Source organism: Meles meles, chromosome 18, assembly GCF_922984935.1.
Source record: "Meles meles chromosome 18, mMelMel3.1 paternal haplotype, whole genome shotgun sequence".
Lineage (NCBI taxonomy): Eukaryota > Metazoa > Chordata > Mammalia > Carnivora > Mustelidae > Meles > Meles meles.
Window position 1 is genome coordinate 10,133,143 of NC_060083.1, and position 17,918 is coordinate 10,151,060.

At 57.2% G+C, this 17,918-nt stretch overlaps 4 protein-coding genes across 7 annotated transcripts; 2 read left to right on the forward strand and 2 right to left on the reverse strand.

Annotated features, from left to right (window-relative positions):
* Positions 1 to 3,535: 3,535 nt before the first annotated feature.
* On the forward strand, positions 3,536 to 9,514 carry TM4SF5 (transmembrane 4 L six family member 5). The gene is made up of 5 exons (XM_045984598.1): positions 3,536 to 3,750; positions 8,421 to 8,501; positions 8,805 to 8,941; positions 9,153 to 9,333; positions 9,423 to 9,514. The coding sequence occupies exons 1-5, from the start codon at positions 3,574 to 3,576 to the stop codon at positions 9,435 to 9,437; spliced, it is 591 nt and encodes a 196-aa protein (XP_045840554.1). The 5' UTR covers positions 3,536 to 3,573; the 3' UTR covers positions 9,438 to 9,514.
* On the reverse strand, positions 6,639 to 8,914 carry LOC123929202. Its single transcript, XM_045984597.1, has 3 exons — positions 8,782 to 8,914; positions 7,940 to 8,365; positions 6,639 to 7,497 (listed from the first exon to the last, which is right to left on the reverse strand). The coding sequence occupies exons 1-3, from the start codon at positions 8,849 to 8,851 to the stop codon at positions 7,373 to 7,375; spliced, it is 621 nt and encodes a 206-aa protein (XP_045840553.1). The 5' UTR covers positions 8,852 to 8,914; the 3' UTR covers positions 6,639 to 7,372.
* Positions 9,515 to 9,657: 143 nt separating the features above from the next.
* On the reverse strand, positions 9,658 to 13,521 carry VMO1 (vitelline membrane outer layer 1 homolog). 2 transcript variants are annotated; one of them, XM_045984599.1, is made up of 3 exons: positions 11,202 to 11,609; positions 10,979 to 11,094; positions 9,658 to 10,705 (listed from the first exon to the last, which is right to left on the reverse strand). In XM_045984599.1, the coding sequence occupies exons 1-3, from the start codon at positions 11,394 to 11,396 to the stop codon at positions 10,408 to 10,410; spliced, it is 609 nt and encodes a 202-aa protein (XP_045840555.1). In that variant the 5' UTR covers positions 11,397 to 11,609; the 3' UTR covers positions 9,658 to 10,407. The 2 variants fall into 2 exon arrangements, 1 of the variants encoding a protein (XP_045840555.1); XR_006815898.1 differs by lacking the exon at positions 11,202 to 11,609 and adding an exon at positions 13,385 to 13,521 and having other exon boundaries at positions 10,564 to 11,094.
* Positions 13,385 to 16,491, forward strand: GLTPD2 (glycolipid transfer protein domain containing 2). Of its 3 annotated transcripts, XM_045984592.1 has the most exons (4): positions 13,385 to 13,581; positions 13,689 to 13,753; positions 14,003 to 14,169; positions 14,264 to 16,491. In XM_045984592.1, the coding sequence occupies exons 1-4, from the start codon at positions 13,458 to 13,460 to the stop codon at positions 14,799 to 14,801; spliced, it is 894 nt and encodes a 297-aa protein (XP_045840548.1). In that variant the 5' UTR covers positions 13,385 to 13,457; the 3' UTR covers positions 14,802 to 16,491. The 3 variants fall into 3 exon arrangements, with proteins under 3 accessions (XP_045840548.1, XP_045840551.1, XP_045840550.1); XM_045984595.1 differs by lacking the exon at positions 14,003 to 14,169 and having other exon boundaries at positions 13,666 to 13,753; XM_045984594.1 differs by lacking the exon at positions 14,003 to 14,169 and having other exon boundaries at positions 13,385 to 13,753.
* Positions 16,492 to 17,918: the final 1,427 nt, after the last annotated feature.

Below are 17,918 nucleotides of genomic sequence, written 5' to 3' on the forward strand. Positions count from 1 at the left end.
CGCAGCCCAGCCTGGCTTTCTTACAGTGCTTGCTCTCCTCCTGCTTCCAGGAGGATCCCAGTGAAAACCTGCCTGAAAACCCCACCCAAATCCTACAGGAAGTATTTCTCCACCGTTCTTTTCTTTCTTTCAGTCTCCAGGATGATGTGACTGTCCCTTGTTTTGCAGAAAATTTTCAGAATCCCTATGACTTTGGGGGTATTTTTTTAAAGTTTCTTTTTTCAATTTGTATACATTTAGGGGTGCCTGGGTGGCTCGGTTGTTAAGAGTCTGCCTTCGGCTCAGGTTACGATCCCAGGGTCCTGGGATCGAGTCCCGCATTGGGCTTCTTGCTCAGAGGGAAGCCTGCTTCTCCCTCTCCTACTCCCCCTGCTTGTGTTCCCTCTCTCACTGTGTCTCTCTCTGTCAATAAATAAATAAAATCTTTAAAAAAATAAATTTGTATACATTTCTTTGAGAGAGAGTGTGAGAGAGAAAGAGCATGAGCAAGGGGGTTGGAGGGAAAAGGAGAAGCAGGCTCCCCACTGAGCAGGGAGCCAATGCAGGACTCGATCCCAGGAACCCGGGACCACAACCCAAGGTGCAGGCAGACGCCTAACCGACTGAGCCACCCCGGCGTTCCATAAGTTTATTATTTTTTAATAATTTCATTTTCATATTTATCATTAAAATTTTTAAAGTTTATTATTTTTTTAGCTTATTGGGTTTTTAAAAATTTATTTGAGAGAGCGCGTGCAAGCAGGGGAGGGGGCAGAAGACGACCATCTCAAGCAGGCTCCACGCTGAGTGTGGAGCCTGATGTGGGGCTCGATCTCGTGACCCTGAGATCACGACCTCAGCTGAAACCCAGAGTCTGACGCTCAACTGGCTGAGCCCCCCAGGCTCCCCTAAAGTTTATGATTATTATCTTTAGCAACCTCTGCACCACCATGGGGCTTCAACTCACGACGCTGAGACTGAGAGTCACACGTTCCTGCAGCCGAGCCATCCAGGCGCCCCGTCCCTATGATGTTTCTCTCATTATTCCAGACACACAGAATTGTAAAACTGTGACAGAAGGAACACCTGCGGACCACCCACACACGGTTCGTTTTCTCTTTACGTCCCTGAAAAGCGGTACCGCCAGTCAGACCCTGCACCCCACTCTGCCCAGTGGGACGGGACCGAGTGCCCTCTCTGGCCCGGCACCAAGTGCCCTCTCTAGCCCAGCTGTGGGAAGGCCCGTTCCTGGCGACGTGGTGTCGCTCCGACAGTGAACATCGCTTCTGGCCAGAAAGCCAGAAAGCCCAGCACGGGAAGCCATCCATACGAGCCGCTCAAGGGAGGCTGCGGGGATGAAAGTCAGGACAAGGGACACTTTTGCAACACTGACAAGCAAGCACTACCAGGACGTAGAACACGCCTCCCCAAACCCGGGAGGATGTAAAAAGCAATTAATGAAAACAGACAGAAAATCAATGAAGAGACGCATCAGAACCAACGTGGGCATGTTTTTAAAGCATTCAGCAAAACCAAACACCAGTTGTCACAACAGCCATCGACGAGTCCCAGGCTGAGCTGGAGGAGGTTCAGAGTCACGTCTGGTCCAAGCGGCAAATTCTTCAAAGGTTTTTCTGAATCCAGTTGATTTATATAATTTTTAAGATTTTATTTATTTAGGGGTTCTGGGTGGCTCGGTCTTTTTTTTTTAAGATTTTATTTATTTATTTGACAGACAGAGACCACAAGTAGGCAGAGAGGCAGGCAGAGAGAGAGAGAGAGAGGAGGAAGCAGGCTCCCCGTAGAGCAGAGAGCCCGATGCGGGGCTCGATCCCAGGACCCTGAGATCATGACCTGAGCCGAAGGCAGAGGCTTTAATCCACTGAGTCACCCAGGCGCCCCAATAAATAAAATCTTTTAAACAAAGATTAATCTTTTAAACAAAGATTTTATTTATTTACTTGAGAGAGAGAGCATGAGCTGGGGAAGCAGAAGGCAGAGAGAGAGGGGGAAGCAGGCTCCCCGCTGAACTGAGATCCCTGTGCAGGACCCGATCACAGGACCCCGGGATCATGACCTGAGCCAAAGGCGGACGCTCAACCGACTGAGCCTCCCAGAACCGCCCCCCCACCCTCTCCCGCGGTTGTCTATAAACAGGAGGAGTCCCTCCCGGATTCTGGTGTTCGTCCTGAGTGATCAGCATTCTCCGCTTTCCGTCTCAGTGGTGGCCTCAGTGGGCTGCTGGGACAAGCTACGTGAGGGCCACTGGCGGGACACCGCCGTCTGTGTGACATCTTCATGTGCCCTCTGATGTCCTGCCACCCCACCTCTCCGCAGCACTCCCACACCCTCCTTGGGCCTTCACTTTGCTTTTTGCTGCCAGGGCCCACATCCGGGTCCCAGGCCCTGACTGTGAGTCCCCATGGTCTCCAGCACTGGGCCCTGCCCATGGCGGGGGCTTCATGACTTCACCTTTGAATCAAAAAAGACTCTCCATGTCACAGTAGACAGAAACAGCCCTCGGACTGGTTGGTGGAACCAAAACCTTGACGGGCTGATCAGGCTTCGGGTATGGCTTGATCTGCCTTCAAGACGGTTTCTCTCCATCTCTTGGTTCTTCGCCCTTGACTGACTTCGCTCTGAAGCAGGCAAGCCCTCCCCTGTGGGGACGCTAGGCCACCAGCAACAGCATCGCCTGCCGGGACAGAGACAGAGCTCCTTCCTCCCACCGCAGGCTGACAACCGCCCAAACCCGAAATGACAGTGGCAGGACTGGCTGGCATCCTGCAGCCATCACCGAGCCAAACACGAGTCAGACTCGGAGGCTGGAGGGCCAGAGCGCTTGCATCCATCAGTCCTGGGGAGAGCCCCTGAGAGACTGGAGAGAGAAGCAGGCTCCCCTTGGAGCAGGGAGCCTGACAGGGGCTGGATCCTGGACCCTGAGATCAAGACCTTTGCTGAAGGCAGACACTTAACCTTAACCAACGAGCCCCCCCGCCAGCGTCCCCAGGAGGAGGGCTTTTTGGACAAGGACTGACAGCACGGATGAGCAGAAGTTGAGTGACCACCAGCATCCTCTTAGTTTCCTTCCAGAAAGGCCCCTCCTCCTGGGCTCACTGGGAACGAGGGGGGCCACCGCAGGCTGGAGCGCCCCCGGGCTACAGAGTGTTTCTCACACGGCCTGTGGCACCCACGCAACCTACCCCCCTGGGCCTGGCATCACCCCGGCCTTCAGGCCCTGGAAGCCACAGGGACCCCAAGGCAGAGATGCATGGGGACTGTGCTGAGTCACAAAGCCGGGGAGGAGCCCCAGGGGTGCCGAGAGCAGCGGGTGCGTGCGGGGAAGGAGGAAGAGCAGGCTGACCTCAGGCCACTTCCTCCGCGTCGAGCTCCCCACCCCTCCCCGGCGGGGGCCCAGGCCTGTCCACCTCCACCTCCTCCTCGCCGGCCTCTCTCCCTTATCTCTCCCTGCCGGCCGCTGCCCCGCCTGCTCCCCAACCTTTGTACCTTGCTCCAGGCTCGCTGTTTTTTTCCTGGACCTGGGAGTCCAGCCTCACTTTCACTCGGGGCTCGCGTCCTCGCGGCCGCCTCGCCATGTGCACGGGCAAGTGCTCCCGCTTCGTGGGGCTCTCCCTCATCCCCCTCTCCCTGGTGTGCATCGTGGCCAACGCCCTCCTGCTGGTGCCTGGGGGCCAGACCACCTGGACGGACACCACCCACCTCAGTTTGCAAGTCTGGCTCATGGCGGGCTTCCTCGGCGGGGGCCTGATGGTGAGCCGGCCAAGGGGGGGGGGGCGGTCCCCAAGCCCGGGCGGTGGGGTGGGGGGGGTGGGGACCCGAAGCCCCCCCGGCCACCCCCGGATAGTGAGCACCCTGGAGCTCAGCACCTGAGCTGAATGCGCCCGGAGAAAGGGAAGGAAGGCAGGCAGGAGAGCAGCCCCACTTCTGGGGACGAGGGGAGGGAGGGCGTCCTGCCTGTCTCCCAGCCCCCTCGGCAGCTGATGCCAGCACACCTCACGACGAGGGCAGAGGGACCGCTGGCTGTGTGGGCGCCCATCAGGCCAAGATGATGCGGCTGAGGAGGGGGAGGGTGGGGACGCGGGAGCCAGGGGCAGGGTCACAGCTCCGTCATCCCACCTGTCACCTCCGTGTCCCCTCACTCGCGGCCCACCTCAGGCTGCAGAGCTCGGGGCAGCCTGGTGGGGTAGGGGCCCCAGGTCCTCCCGGAGACTCGATCTGTCAGAAGTGGGGGGAGGGGAGACGCCTCTCTGGACCTCCTCATCCCCATCCTCCCACCCCTCCCTTTTGGGGGGAACTTCTGGAAGGTCAGGATAGGTTAACCGAAGTCATGGGGTGAAGACTAGAGACCTGCCCAGCAGGGTTCCTCACTCCTCATATGAAAGTCTCCGCGGGACAGATGAGGGTCCCCGGGGACAGGACTCACCAACCTTTGCCTCTTTCTCTGGCCACACTCCTCCGTACACACTCCCCCGATATCACACTGCACCCCTCTCCAGCCCCGCCAACCCCACCTCCCTGCAATCTAGCCCGTGTGCCTCTGGGGTGAGCCCCCCCAAGACGCCTAGCTTACCCCCTCACCCAGGATCATTCCCAGATGCACTCTTCCCACCTCCAAACCCTGAGCCCACCACACAGTCCTGGCACCCCACGCCCCCCCCCCCCCACAGTCCCTGTCCCTGCTTTCCTTGGAGCTGGGCTCCTGCTGCCGAGATCGCAGGATCACGGAAAACGGGAATGGGCTGCCTGTTTCACGGGCTGCCGAGTGTGGGGGGTAACTACCTGGTTCAGTGCCCTATACTTGCAGGCACTCGATTAACCCTCCGATTAACCCTCCATAAACAATGTAAACAAATGAGCAGGATGGGCTTAGGTGCCACCAAGGAAACAAAGCAGCACCCTGGGGGGAGGAGGGGGGAGGGGGGCACGGTCTACAGCATTTTCTTTCTTTTTTTCTTTTAAACATCATCTTCTATCTCCTTTAAATTTCACTTGTAGGCAAAGAGTATACTTTTTTAAAAAGAAGATTTTATTTATTTATTTGAGAGAGCGAGCATGAACAGGGGAAGAGGGAGAGGGAGAAGCAGGCTCCCCGCTGAGCACAGCACCCCATGTGGGGCTCCATCCTAGGACCCTGAGATCATGACCTGAGCCGAAGGCAGAGGCTTTAACCACTGATCCACCCAGGTGCCCCAAGAGTCTACTTTTCATTTGTTTTAAGTAAACTCTGTGCCTCACATGGGGCTCAAACTCAGAACCCCAAGATCAAGAATCACGTGCTCTACCGACTGAGCCGGTCAGCCCCCCATTACAGCATTTGCAAGGCCTCGATAAGGCGAGATCTAAACTGAACCCCATGAGAGAAAACAAAGGACCCCGCATGGCAGACAGGGGCTGGCAAGGGCACAGCCCAGGCTCGCATATCCGGGGATCGTATGGGCATGTCCATGGCATCCGGGCTTCAGTGAGATGAGATCCGAGGTGGGCACCGGCCAGACCCTGTACACCCTTGTGAGGAATCTATCTGAATTTTATCACAAGGACAACAGCAAACTACTGAAGGACCTTTTACCTTCTTTTGAGCGTTTGAACTTGTAAGTCACACGGAGAAGAGCCCAGTGAATGTTCACAAAATGAACCCCCCCACGGACCCAGCGCGCAGACCAAGATACCGGTCATTACCAGAATCCCAGACAGGCCTCCCATGCCGGGCTCCACCCCCGCGAGAGTCTCCACTCTCCTGATTTCTAACCCCGTAGGCTAGTTTTGCCTGTTCGGCACTTTATATAAATGAAGTTGCCCAGTATAATAATTTTGTGTCTGGTTTCTCTAGCTCCATCCATGTTTGTGATTTCACTGGTATCATTATGTAGACACGTAGTCTATTATTTCCGGAGCGTTCCGGTATGTGACTAGGCCTCAATTAATTTAAACATCCTACCGGAGATGGATGTTTGGATAGGCCCCAACTTGGGTTTATTACAAATAAGTCTGCTCTAGACGCTCCTATAAATGTCTTTAGGTGAAGTTCTGTTTGCGTGGCTGTTGGATGGATACTCGGGGTTGAACTCCTGGTTCTTTAGGTGTGCAAGCGTTCAGTGCTGATAGATATTGCCGCAGAGTTCTCTGAAGCTCTTATCCCAAGTTCATTCCCACCAGCAAAGTAGGAGAGTTCTAGATGCTTCATACCTGCTGGATTTAGGGGGTCCCACAGGCTGCCGTGTGGCGTGAGAGCTGGAGGTGAGCTGGTGACCTAAGAGGCCACTGTGGTTGGCCAGGGGAGTTGACAGTGGCGGAGAACCAGCCAGGCACCAAGGAAGCAGTTTTGAGCTATGAACTCAGTGTTTCCTTCTGCGTTTACCGTGACCCTTCTCTTGGCGCAGAGTAGATGGTGCAGAGCAAGACAGGGGAGCTTGTACAACGAAAGGAGCTTAAATACTTTTAGTAAGAAAACAGAAATCTAGGGCGCCTGGGTGGCTCAGTGGGGTAAGCCTCTGCCTTCAGCTCAGGTCATGGTCTCAGGGTCCTGGGATCAAGACCCGCATCGGGCTCTCTCCTCGGCGGGGAGCCCGCTTCTCCCTCCTCTCTCTCTGCCTCCCTCTCTGCCTACTTGTGATCTCTCTCTCCGTCAAATAAATAAATAAAATCTTAAAAAAGAAAACAGAAATCTCAAAGAAGTAGGTCATTCGAAAACTGGTCAGTCCCAAGGGCAATTCTAGGTGTCTTTGGATCCTGGAGCTTCCCAGGTAAGAGAGAGCAAAGCCCCAGGGCCAGCGATGGTTCTAGACCTGCCGGGAGATCTGGAGGCGGGGAGAGGGAGCATCCGGCAGAACTCCGGTTCAGCTCTGCAGGTGCTTCTGTGAGGTCAGGATGAGTGAGGTAACAGAATCAAAACTCCCGGCCCCACCCCTAGGGAGGAACAAAACGCTGTCTGCTGCGCTGTGCGCACACAGGGAGGCAAAGATCAACACAGCTGTGGAATCCCAGAGATGGGCGATAGGCAAAGAACCTCGGGTTGTGCAAGAGATTAAGGCTAGAGTCAAAGCGAGGAGCTCGCTTGCCTTCCTAGAGCTCACTCAGTCTTTTGTTTTTTTTAAGACTTTATTTATTATTTGAGAGAGAGAGGGTGTGTGTGTGCGTGCCTGTGGGTTGCGGGAGGACAGGGGGAGAAGGAGACAACGAATCCCAAGCAGACACCACGCTGAGTGCTGAGCTGGACATGGGGCTCGAACCCACGCCCCTGAGATCATGACCTGAGCTGAAATCAAGAGTCGGACAGTCCCCCGACGGAGCCATCCAGGCGCCCCTCCCAGAGCTCAGTCTTATTGGGCTCCTGTCTGAAGAGACCCTGAAGGCTTTGGGCAGAGAAAAGTCCCTATTGAAAGCTAAGTTCACTCTGGTGGGAGCGATGTAGGATGGGGTGTTCAGCATGGGGCCAACACAGACGTCTTGTAGAGAAGCTGAGAACGTTATCCTTGTGGGAGGTGATCGGGCACTGCACTGTGCAGGCAAATGGACAGACAGACTTGAGAACCATTAAAGGAGAAATTGAGAAGACTTGAGGTATGGCTGGGTGGGAAGGATTCCAGTTTTCTGGTGTGGGTGACCTGAAAAATATTTCCACTGACGGAGACAAATAAGGTCACAGGGAGGTGAATTTGGGGAATTTTGGCGGACTTACCAGCTCAGTAGGAGGCTGGCTGGTTTAGGCTAAAACCAAGACACTGAAAGGAACATACCCTTCAGCACGTAGATTTGAATCTGAGGCTGAGGACTTCCCCCAGGGGACAGCAGGTGCCCTGAGAAGGGACGGGCTGCAGGAGGAGGGTCACAGGGAGGAAGAAGGACAAAAAGGACCAGGGCTGGACCTTGGGGGTCCCTACGCTTCCCATCAGAGCATTCACTACCACCGCCCTCTGCCCTCCACCTAACCCCAGCTCACCAGACACTCCAACATCACGGTTCTTCCTGCCACTCAGGGGATTTATAGATATGGAGCTAGTCTTGACCTCTGGTCCCCCTGGTATGCACAGCTCCGGGAGGTGGGTAGGAAGACCCAGAGAGATGAATCCATTTGTGGAGTGTGACGTGAGCCCAGGGGATGGGGGGCTTAATCCCAGGCCCCCTGACTCCAGCTCAGATGGGCACCTACTAGGCACCAAGGTCTGTGGCAGATATCTTGACATTGGGCCCCGCCTTCCCGGAGGCTGCGGTGTGAACCCAGAGAAGTAAGCGCCTACATAATGGTAAAGGTAGAACCCCAGCGCCCTCTGGGAGCAGTGGAGATAAGGTCTTCCTGTGGTCCAAAGGGCTGAGCGCATCCCCGGCGGCTCCAGGGGGCGATGAGCACTCGTGCGTGCACGGATGCCTGGAAGGGGGGGAGAGGGGAGGGGCCGCGCTGTGACACTGACCTTCCTCCGCAGGTGCTGTGTCCGGGCATCTCTGCAGTTCGCGCGGGGGGCAAGGGCTGCTGCGGTACCGGCTGCTGCGGAAATCGCTGCAGGGTAAGATGCAAACGAGGGCGGGGCCCGGAGGTGGGTCTAGGAACCTGCCTTCGCAGAGCCCGCCCTGAAGCCGCGGGAGCTCCGGCGCAAGGTCCCAGCTCCGCCTCGCCCCTCCCCGCCCCCGCTCCCGCCGGCCTCAGCGGGCCTGTAAAGGGGACCGGGGCCCCCACGAGCGCCCGCGGCCTCTGGCTCGTTGGGGCAGCTCCGGGCCGGCCGCGCGCTTGGGCCTGGAACCGAGCGAAGTAAGGCGCGCGCACGCGGGGGCAGCGGCCCCACTCACCGCCGCTCGCACTGCGCCCCCAGATGCTGCGCTCCGTCTTCTCCTCGGCCTTCGGGGTGCTGGGGGCCATCTACTGCCTCTCGGTGTCTGGAGCCGGGCTCCGAATTGGACCCAAGTGCTTCATGGACCGCCGCTGGGACTACCACTTCCGGGACACCGAGTAAGCCTCGGCGCGCCCCGTCCCTGCGTTTGCCATCTGTCGGAAGCCCGGGAGCCCGGGAGCCCGGGAACCCCGGGACGCCGCGCCTTCGCCGTGGCCACCTCCACGTGGGCCGACCCCCCTCGGCGCCTGCGCGTGGCTGGGGGGCGGGCGCTCCGGGTGCCCGCCCCTTCTCACGTGGCCCCGCCCCCGCCCCGCCCCCCGGCCGCAGAGGCTCCTACTTGCAGAACCGCACCCTGTGGGATCTGTGCGAGGAGCCGCCGGGCGTGGTGTCCTGGAACGTGACGCTGTTCTCGCTGCTGGTGGCCGCCTCGTGCCTGGAGATCGTGCTGTGCGGGGTGCAGCTGGTGAACGCCGCCCTCGGCGTCTTCTGCGGCGACTGCAGGAAGAAGGTGGGGCGGCGGGGGCCGGGGCCGGGGCCGGGGCTGGAGCGGGACTCCGCTGGCGGCCTGGCAGCGCCCTCACCGCCTTATTCCCGCAGGGCTCCCCCAGCTGAGGCTGCGCTGACCGCCCTGCTCGCTCCTGGACGCCCGCCTGGCCCACCCCGCCCTGGAAATAAACCTTTGAACTCTCTTGCGCGTCTCAGATCCGGGGTCCCGTCCGCGCAGGAGCGCTCCAAGGCTTCCAGACACGCAGGGCCTCGGGGGCGCCCCGGTGTGGGACCCCTGCACGTTTCAGCGACTGATCCCTGAGCTGTGAGCGTGCGCTCAAATCCAGCGGTAGACGAGACAGGCGGGCTCTACGCGCTCAAGAATTGAACAACCTCGGGGTCTAAGACGGGTACTTTTTTTTTTTAAGGAAATAGATCACTTCACTTTTTAGAAAAACACGCTGGTAATGGGATAGGTATCGGCTGCTGGAGGGACTTTTTAAGATAAGATGAAGTCTGAGAAAGGGAAATTGGCCCTGCAATCTGGTGAGTGGGTTAGCCAGCTGGGTCGCTGGGGGGTTCCAGGTCGGGAGCCCCAAGGACAAAGGGGGAAGTCCCAGGTGGAAATCCGCACATGGAAAAGCCACTCTTTCACTTTTGTAGGGAAAGGAAGGAAACTGGAAAAGACAAATGAGCTTAAACTCTAGAAAATGAGACCTTGAGGTGTTCTAGCTTCATCGTCTCCTGATTTGTTTGAAGTTTCTCGAGCTGAGGTCCCTAGTCGTTCAGAAAGCAAACAGCCTGAGCTCCTAATGAGAACGAGGTGTCCGCAGACGCCCTCAGGAGGCCGGGGACTTGCCGCACTTCGGTGCAAAAGTGTGTTTAAGGGCATTTTTCCAAGGTTATGGGTCCGTAACTTTCAGTGGCCTTTGAGGACTCCTGAGCTCCAACCCGAATTTGGGCCTGGCCCAGTGTCTCGGGCTGGGAGGAGGACGGAGAGACGCAGTTTCCTACCCCTGAAACAAGCAAGACCAGAGCCAAGACAGAGAAGCTTTAATAGCGAGCGGTGGGACTGGCCCCGGGGCGGGCGCCCTGGTTAACTGCGGCAGCAGAAAAAGCGCACGTCGTTGAGCGCGGTGTCGTCCAGGAGGCCCCTCGGCCGCTCCACCTTGGTCTGCAAACCGCACAAGCCCTTGGGGCAGGCCTTACTCCACTCTCCAAAGTCACCCCAGGCCAGGCCGGGCCCCTCCAGCTCCGTGCCGTCCGAGCAGCGGAAGCGCACGTTGTTGGCCGCCGTGTTGTCCCCCCGGGCCTCCGGGGCCTCCACGCGCAGTGAGAAAGCCACGAGGAAGCCACCCCCGGGACACCACAGGGGCTCACTCCACACGCCCCACCTGCGAGGGAAGGGGAGAAGCTCTACCTCTGGGTCTTGCCCCCACCCCCGTCCCCACCCAGCTTTGGGGTCTCCTCAGGGGTGCTGCGCGACCCCTGGTGGGTGGGGTCTCGTCACCTGACCTCCGCCGAGGGGCGGAGGGGAGGTCTTCCACCCACTCCCCGGTCTAAGCTGCCCCACAGCCCTGGAGGAACCTTTTAGCGGGGAGGGTAGGCGTGTAACAGGGTAAGGGGCGTATCCGCATCATGGGGGGCCCTTGGACCCTGTCCCGCACCTTCCAGACTGGGACTGCACCACTTGCTTGTTGCGCTCTGCGTTCCCCCGCGAGCAGTGCAGTCGGATCCCGTTCAAAGCAGTGTCGTCGCCAGGAATGCCTTGGGGGGGCTCCTCCTGGGCAGGGCAATCAGAGGGGTAAGGACCGGTTAAGACTATTATGATGTGTTCCCTGCACGGGGTCGTGCATCTCCCTCCTCGGAGACCTAGGCCTGAACCCCCACCTTGAGCGAGAACCCGCTGGCGAAGAATCCATCAGGACACATCTCGGGCCAGGCCCAGTCACCCCAAGGACCCCCGTTGGTCACATCAATGACCGATGCGTAGTCGCTCAGGCGGTCTGCGGGTGCCTGTCCCCAGCAGGTGGCCCATAGCAGCAGCAGCAGCAGCAGCAGCTGGGCTCCTGGCCCCCTCTCCATCCTGCAGCCTCTGTGAGCCTGGCGGCTTACGTAGATTTATACCACCTCTGCCCCTCTGAAGGGTCCGATTACGGAAGGGCCTCCTGGATTAAGCGACACCTGAAACTAATCTGTTCCGGGAACCTTGCAGACTCCACCTCTGCTCAAGGAGACAGAGGCTCCCAGTGCCGGAGAAGAGAAGGGCCCAGAGAACTGACCAACAGTTGAATAAACCACCCCCCACTGAACATTTACTGCAGGCCCCGACTTCTGGTTCTGTTCTGGCATTATTCAATCCTCACAGCGGGTGTAGGAGGGGGGATTACCCTTTCTACTCCGCAGATGGTGGAAATGGGGCTTAGAGATGGCAAGCAACGTGCCTAAGGTCAAGGTCAGCAAGCTGGGAAACGCTCCAACTATGGGAAGTGGAGAGACCCTCCATCTGGGGATGGAAAGGATGTTCTGGAATGCTGGAGAGGATGGGTAACCAGCAACCTTAGGGACCTCCAGGATTGGAGGGAGCATTAGAGGGAGAGATAGGGCAAGAATCCAGAAACTGTGCGAGCTAGAAAGGACCTCCTTAGTGATTGCGGCCCTGACTCCCAGAGAATCTGGGGTACCCCTTCCCCTAAGAAGAAAACATAGACAGGAACAATTCTAGGAAGTTTATGGGCAGGGGATTAAGAACCCCTAAGAACAAGAGGTGCTGTTTTTGGTGGGTTTTTTGTGTGAGAGATTGATTTATTTATTTGACATAGAGGGAGAGCACAAGCAGGGGGAGCAATAGGCCGAGGGAGAAGGAAAAGCAGGCTCAGGCTCCCTGTGGAGCAGGGAGCCCCACGTGAGACTCGATCCCAGGACCCTGAGGTCATAACCGGAGCCTAAGGCAGATCCTTAACGGACTGAGGCATCCAGGCACCCCAAGGGATGCTGTTTCTGCCATCACTTCCTGGGTCCTTCCCGAGTGTTTTCCTAGCTATGACCACCAGGTGGACTCCTATTTGGGGAAGAAAAAAAAAAAAAAAGCTCATTGGTCTTGAGGTACACCACCCGATTTGCCTGCTTTCCACACTTTCCTGTGTTTATTCAATACATATTTATATACCAATAATGTATTTTGGCCTAGGCACTATTCTAAGTCCTGCAAATAGAACAGCAACCAGGAAAAACAAGGCCACTGTCTTCATGCGAGCCCACATGTGCACGGGGAAGACATGATACATTTTCCACTGGACCTTGAGCTGTGTGAAGGCTCTTTTGTCTTCTTGAGGCTTAGGACAGGGCCTGGATGCAGAAATAGTTCATAAAGTTTGGTTTGAAGAATAATGGGGGCGTCTCGCCTAGCTCAGTCCATAGAGCATGCCACTCTTGACCTTCAGGTCATGAGTTCAAGCCCTACGTTGGGCGGAGAGATTACTTAAAAAAAAAAAAAATTACATACCCCAAAAAATGAATAACCGGAGAGCCAGAACCAATCTGGAGTTTACAGAAACTAAACCACAAAAATGTAAACGTATAAAGCATCCAGATGGAGACAGGTCCCCTGGAGGCAGGCTTGTGAATTTAGAAGGGGGTACTTCCTGGACCCCAGGTGCCCTGCGTTTGAACTTCATAGGTGAAGATTTGTGGAGCAATTGTGGTTAAGATTTTCCATGTACAGTGTTTGCACATACGTTACCATTTAATCCTTGGGTGAGATTGACAAAGTACCTATTATTGTCCTCAATTTGCAGTGGCGAGAATTCAAGCCCAGAGCTAATGTAGGACCCACACCATGCTCAGTGGGGGAGCTGGTTCGACCCCAGGCCCTCTTTGCGCTTACTACCACCTGGCCCCACGCGGAAGGCAAACACAGAGACGTGTGGTCGCTGCCGATCCCTCCCCCCGCCGCCATCCTCTCCGTCCGGTGAATCCCCCCAATCCTCTTCATCCGGTCCTTCCCCGCGGGGATGCTGCCCTCTGGGGCAAAGGGCACAGGGGAAGGGGACTTAGTAGGTTAATTATTAAACCTTAGCAACTTAGGGCACCGGAGGTTTCTGCCGAGGCGCAGGGACAAGGGGTGGCTTGGGCTGGAAGGGCGCGATGGCCCCAGCAGCAGCCGTCGGGGTCGCGTTGCTTCGGCTGGCCTCACGGCGCTGGGTCCGCCACGCGATTCCTCTCGCGCTCCTCTTGCTGCTGCTGCTTTCTCTCCGCGCTTGGAGCTCGCGTGAGTGCTCGCCTCCCTCCTCGGCTCGGGGAGGAACGGGGAAGCCAAACGCTGGGGACCTAAGCCCCATCTCCGGGCCCTCAGCACTCGGCCTCGCCCCTCCCCAGGCGCGCCCCCAGGCTGCGGATCCCGGACGCAGTCGTGCATTCCGGAGAGAACGCCGCCGGTCCAGGTATGCCCGGCATAGGACTGGGGCCGGGAGCTCCGGGTGCGACCCCGATCGCGGGCAAGGGGCCGGGCTGAGGGTCGGGTGACGGGCGGGTCCTGCGCCTTGGCTCCCCTCTCTCGCCCGCAGCCGAGTACGGCAGGAGAGACGCCAGCCAGAGGTCATTTCTGCAGGGTCCCACGGGGCTGCGGGGCGAAGGAGACCCAGCAGGCTAGGGGTTCTGCTCCCGCCCCTTCCGCGCGTGTCTACCCCCAGGTCCCGCGGCAGTCAGGTTCCCTGGAGGCCCCCGAGTGGGAAGAGCCTCCGTGTGGGGGACCCCAGGGCGTGCTGGGCCACGTGATGGGGCCGTTCCAAGCCAGCCTGGACCCCGAAGGGGACGTGGTTTTGTCACAGTACCTAGCCGGATGGAGGGCGCTGGTCAGGTGAGCGCTCTCGTGCCCCCCACCAGGCGCGGCCTCCCGGGGCTGCCCCGCCCCCTCTCCAACCACCACGCTCTGCCCGCCACCGAACACGCAGGTTCCTAACTCCCCTCGGCTCCATCTTCGCCTTCGCCACGAGCGAGGCCTCCGCCAAAGTGACAGCCCTCGAGGCTCGGGTGCACGGCCCGGAGGCGGCGCACTACTCGTCGCTGCTGGCCATGGCTGCGTGGGAGCGGCGGGAGGGCCGGCTGGAGCGCCCCGGCGTCGCCCCGCGAGACACCGCCAGCTCCTCGGGCTCCCGGATCCTGCTGTTGCTGCACCGAGCGCTGCGCTGGTCCCAGCTCTGTCTCCACCGGGTGGCGACCGGGGGGCTCGGAGGCCCGGACGCCGGCGTGCAGTGCAGCGACGCGTACCGCACGGCCCTGGGCCTGCACCACCCCTGGGTGGTCCGCCAGGCCGCCCGCCTTGCGTTCCTCGCCTTCCCGGGTCGCGGCCGCTGGCTGCAGCTCGCGTGCCCGGGCGCCGGGGAGGCGGAGGCGCGGGCCGCGCTGGTCCGGGTGGCCGGCACCCTGGAGGAGGTCTACAACCGCACCCAGGACCTGCTGGCCGAGCGCGGCCTGCTCCAGCTGGCCTGAAGTCCGCCCAGTGGGCGGGGCCGCCGGAGCCACGCCTCCGCGTGACTTCGATGCCTGGAGAGCCCGCCCCCGGAGGGGTGGGGTAACGCCCCACCCGCTCTGCGCAGCCGCGGGGCGAGGGGAGGCGCCATGGGAATAAGATACGCTCTTGGGGTGCGGCGGGTTCGGGGCGTCTCGTGCGATGACGGCAGGCGCTGGAGGGAAGTGGGAACAATGGACGTGGGAAGATGCGTCATACCTGTTCCCGGCAGCCGGAGACTCACGCTCCCAGCCACTCCCAAGCCTGCGGGTGCCAGCTGCGTGCCCAGTCTCCGGCCCAGCCCTGCGTCCCGAGCCCCGGCCCAGCCCTGCGCCCCGAGCCCCGGCCCAGCGCGGCCGGCTCTTTGCCGGGCTCGTCCGCACACGCCGCCGATGCAGCCCCCGCCCTCGGAGCCGCACCTCTCCGTATGCGCCGCGGCTTCTGCGTTCGGCCGCCCGAGCGTGAAAGCTGCGCGCCAGGACACACCAGCGGGCGCGCGGCTCCTGCAAAGGTCCCCTTGACCGCTCCCACGGCAACAGGGAACGGGAAAGTGGCCGTTTCACACGCCGAAAACTCAAAGGGTGGGTCCGACCCACTTTCCTCCTATCTGTCTATGCAGCTTCTGTTACGTGTCTTCGCCGGAATGTCTGCTAGAACCTCACATGTCCCAACCTGAGCTTCCAATGCCTTCCCTCCCCGCAGGTACTTCCTCCAGTCTCTGCCAGGGCAGTACATGAGCACCACACTCTCCACGTCCTTAAGCCAGAAAGTTGGTAGTCGTCCTGACTTATGTTTCTCTCTCTTCCCACCCACATCTGATCTGCCGAATCTGACCATTTCCCACAATCTCCCCTGCCAGCGCCCTTATCGAGCAACCTTTATGTCTATCACCCGGATTATTACAGTGGCCTCCTAGCTGTCTCTGTGTCCCATACTCGGTTTCCCTATTGTGGGTTTTCACAGAGCAAAGTAGTCTCTTGAAAGATCATATTCCATCACTTCCAGGCTCCAAACCTTCCAGTCGCTCCCTATTGCACTCAGATGAAAAAAAAAAAAAAGAACTTAAGTAAATTTTCTGGGTTATATTTTCAGCTGAGAATGATGAAGACCTTCGTAAAGGTCCTACGTGATCACACTGTACCAGCCAAATTGACCTCTTGGATTTTTCAGTCACTATTTCAGGCATGATCCTGCCTCAAGATCTTTGTACTGTCTCTTCCCTCTGTCCAGAAAGCTTTTCCCTGAAATAGAGAAATGATTTCCCTCACTCCTTCCTTCTGGACTTTACTCAAATGTCTCCTCAGGGAGAGTCTCAGGGAGATTGATGATTCTTTTTTTTTAAGATTTTAAAAATTTATTTATTTGACAGACAGAGATCACAAGTAGGCAGGTGGGTCCCCCACTGAGCCAAAAGCTCGATTCCAGGATCCCGGGATCATGACCTGAGCTGAAGGCAGAGACTTTAACCCACTGAGCCACCCAGGGGCCCCTTCCCTGATGATTCTTTCTAAAATTTCAACACACACACACACACACACACACACACACACACACACACACTCTTCCTATTTCCCTTCCCTACTTTGTTTTTTTTTTTTTTCTTAGCATGAGTCACGGTCTAATAACGCACTGTGTTTTGTAATTATTTGGTGTGTTTTGTTTCCATTGAGAAATGCAAGCTGTTGGGGCGCCTGGGTGGCTCAGTGGGTTAAGCCACTGCCTTCGGCTCCGGTCGTGATCTTGGGGTCCTGAGATCGAGTCCCGCATCAGGCTCTCTGCTCGGCAGGGAGCCTGCTTCCCTCTCTCTCTCTCTGCCTGCCTCTCTGTCTGCTTGTGATCTCTCTCTGTCGAATAAATAAATAAAATCTTTAAAAAAAACCAAAAAGAAATGCAAGCTGCATGGGGCAGGGAGTTTCTAGACAGAAATTTGTTCCCTGATGTACATCCAGTGCCTCAAACAGTGCCTGTCTCCTAGTAGACATTCACTAGCCTTTTGTTAAATGAATGTCTGAACACGCGAAATGGCTCAGATGGCCGGAGCCTAGAGTCCAAATGAAAAGAGGAGGTTTTGCACAGTAATGCAAATGTAATTAATGCTGCTGAATCATATGACAAAAATGTCTAAAATGCTGAACTTTACGTTACATTATTTATATTTTCCTGCAATAAAAAAATTACGAAGTAAAGAGGAGACATGATTCTGGACTGGTGGGCAGGAGCAGGTTCAAGGAGGATGTTACAAACTACCTTACACAGATAGGACTCTGTCTCCAGAGCCCACCTGAAGCAGCGGGTCGTTTAGATCAGACTCAAAATTCAAAAACCCGCTCCAGCTGTGGTACGTAGAAGACCGCGGCAGGGTCACAGGAAGACCGCTCCGCACGACACCAGGAAAATACACGTTCTTCTCAAGCGCACATATGACATGCTCCAAGAGACACCCTATGTTAGGCCTCGCAATAGCTCAATAAATTTTTTTAAAGATTTTATTTATCTATTTGACAGAGATCACAAGCAGGCAGAGAGGCAGGCAGAGAAAGCGGGAGGGAAGCAGGCTCCCCGCTGAGCAGAGAGCCCGATGCGGGGCTGGATCCCAGGACCCTGAGATCACAATCTGAGCCGAAGGCAGAGGCCTAACCCTCTGAGCCACCGAGGGGCCCCTAGCTCAATACATTTTAAGAGATTAAAACAATAGGGACACCTGGGTGGCTCAGTTGGTTGAGCAGCTGCCTTCAGCTCAGGTCATGATCCCGTGTCCTGGGATCGAGTCGAGTCCCACATTGGGCTCCTTGCTCGGCGAGGAGCCTGCTTCTCCCTCCGCCTCTGCCTGCCACTCTGTCTGCCTGTGCTCACTCTCTCTGATAGATAGATAAATACATACATAAAAATCTTTAAAAGATTAAAACAATAAAATAAAGATTAGGGGCTCCTGGGTGGCTCAGTCGGTTAAGGGTCTGACTTTTGATTTCCACCTGGGATCGAGACCTGCGTCAACAGAGAGTCTGTTCAAGATTCTCTTTCCTCTCTCAAATAAATAAATCTTTAAAAAAATAAATTTCAAAAGTCCGAAGTCACAAAATATTCCCTAAAAGGAAATG

Bases quoted from the DNA above. Each gene is read 5' to 3' on its own strand.
- TM4SF5 (XM_045984598.1), top strand. From the start codon at position 3,574: ATGTGCACGGGCAAGTGCTCCCGCTTCGTGGGGCTCTCCCTCATCCCC. The intron at 3,751-8,420 runs GTGAGCCGGCCA...CTTCCTCCGCAG, and splicing joins TCCTCGGCGGGGGCCTGATG to GTGCTGTGTCCGGGCATCTC. The intron at 8,942-9,152 runs GTAAGCCTCGGC...CCCCGGCCGCAG, and splicing joins TACCACTTCCGGGACACCGA to AGGCTCCTACTTGCAGAACC.
- LOC123929202 (XM_045984597.1), bottom strand. From the start codon at position 8,851: ATGGCCCCCAGCACCCCGAAGGCCGAGGAGAAGACGGAGCGCAGCATC. The intron at 8,366-8,781 runs GTGAGTGGGGCC...CCCCCCTTCCAG, and splicing joins GGGGCGCAGTGCGAGCGGCG to GCATCCGTGCACGCACGAGT. The intron at 7,498-7,939 runs GTGAGCTGGGGT...TTGCCTGCACAG, and splicing joins CCGTGATGTTGGAGTGTCTG to TGCAGTGCCCGATCACCTCC.
- VMO1 (XM_045984599.1), bottom strand. From the start codon at position 11,396: ATGGAGAGGGGGCCAGGAGCCCAGCTGCTGCTGCTGCTGCTGCTGCTA. The intron at 11,095-11,201 runs GTGGGGGTTCAG...TGCCCTGCCCAG, and splicing joins CCAGCGGGTTCTCGCTCAAG to GAGGAGCCCCCCCAAGGCAT. The intron at 10,706-10,978 runs GTGCGGGACAGG...CTTCCCTCGCAG, and splicing joins GTGCAGTCCCAGTCTGGAAG to GTGGGGCGTGTGGAGTGAGC.
- GLTPD2 (XM_045984592.1), top strand. From the start codon at position 13,458: ATGGCCCCAGCAGCAGCCGTCGGGGTCGCGTTGCTTCGGCTGGCCTCA. The intron at 13,582-13,688 runs GTGAGTGCTCGC...GCCCCTCCCCAG, and splicing joins TCTCCGCGCTTGGAGCTCGC to GCGCGCCCCCAGGCTGCGGA. The intron at 14,170-14,263 runs GTGAGCGCTCTC...CCGAACACGCAG, and splicing joins GGATGGAGGGCGCTGGTCAG to GTTCCTAACTCCCCTCGGCT.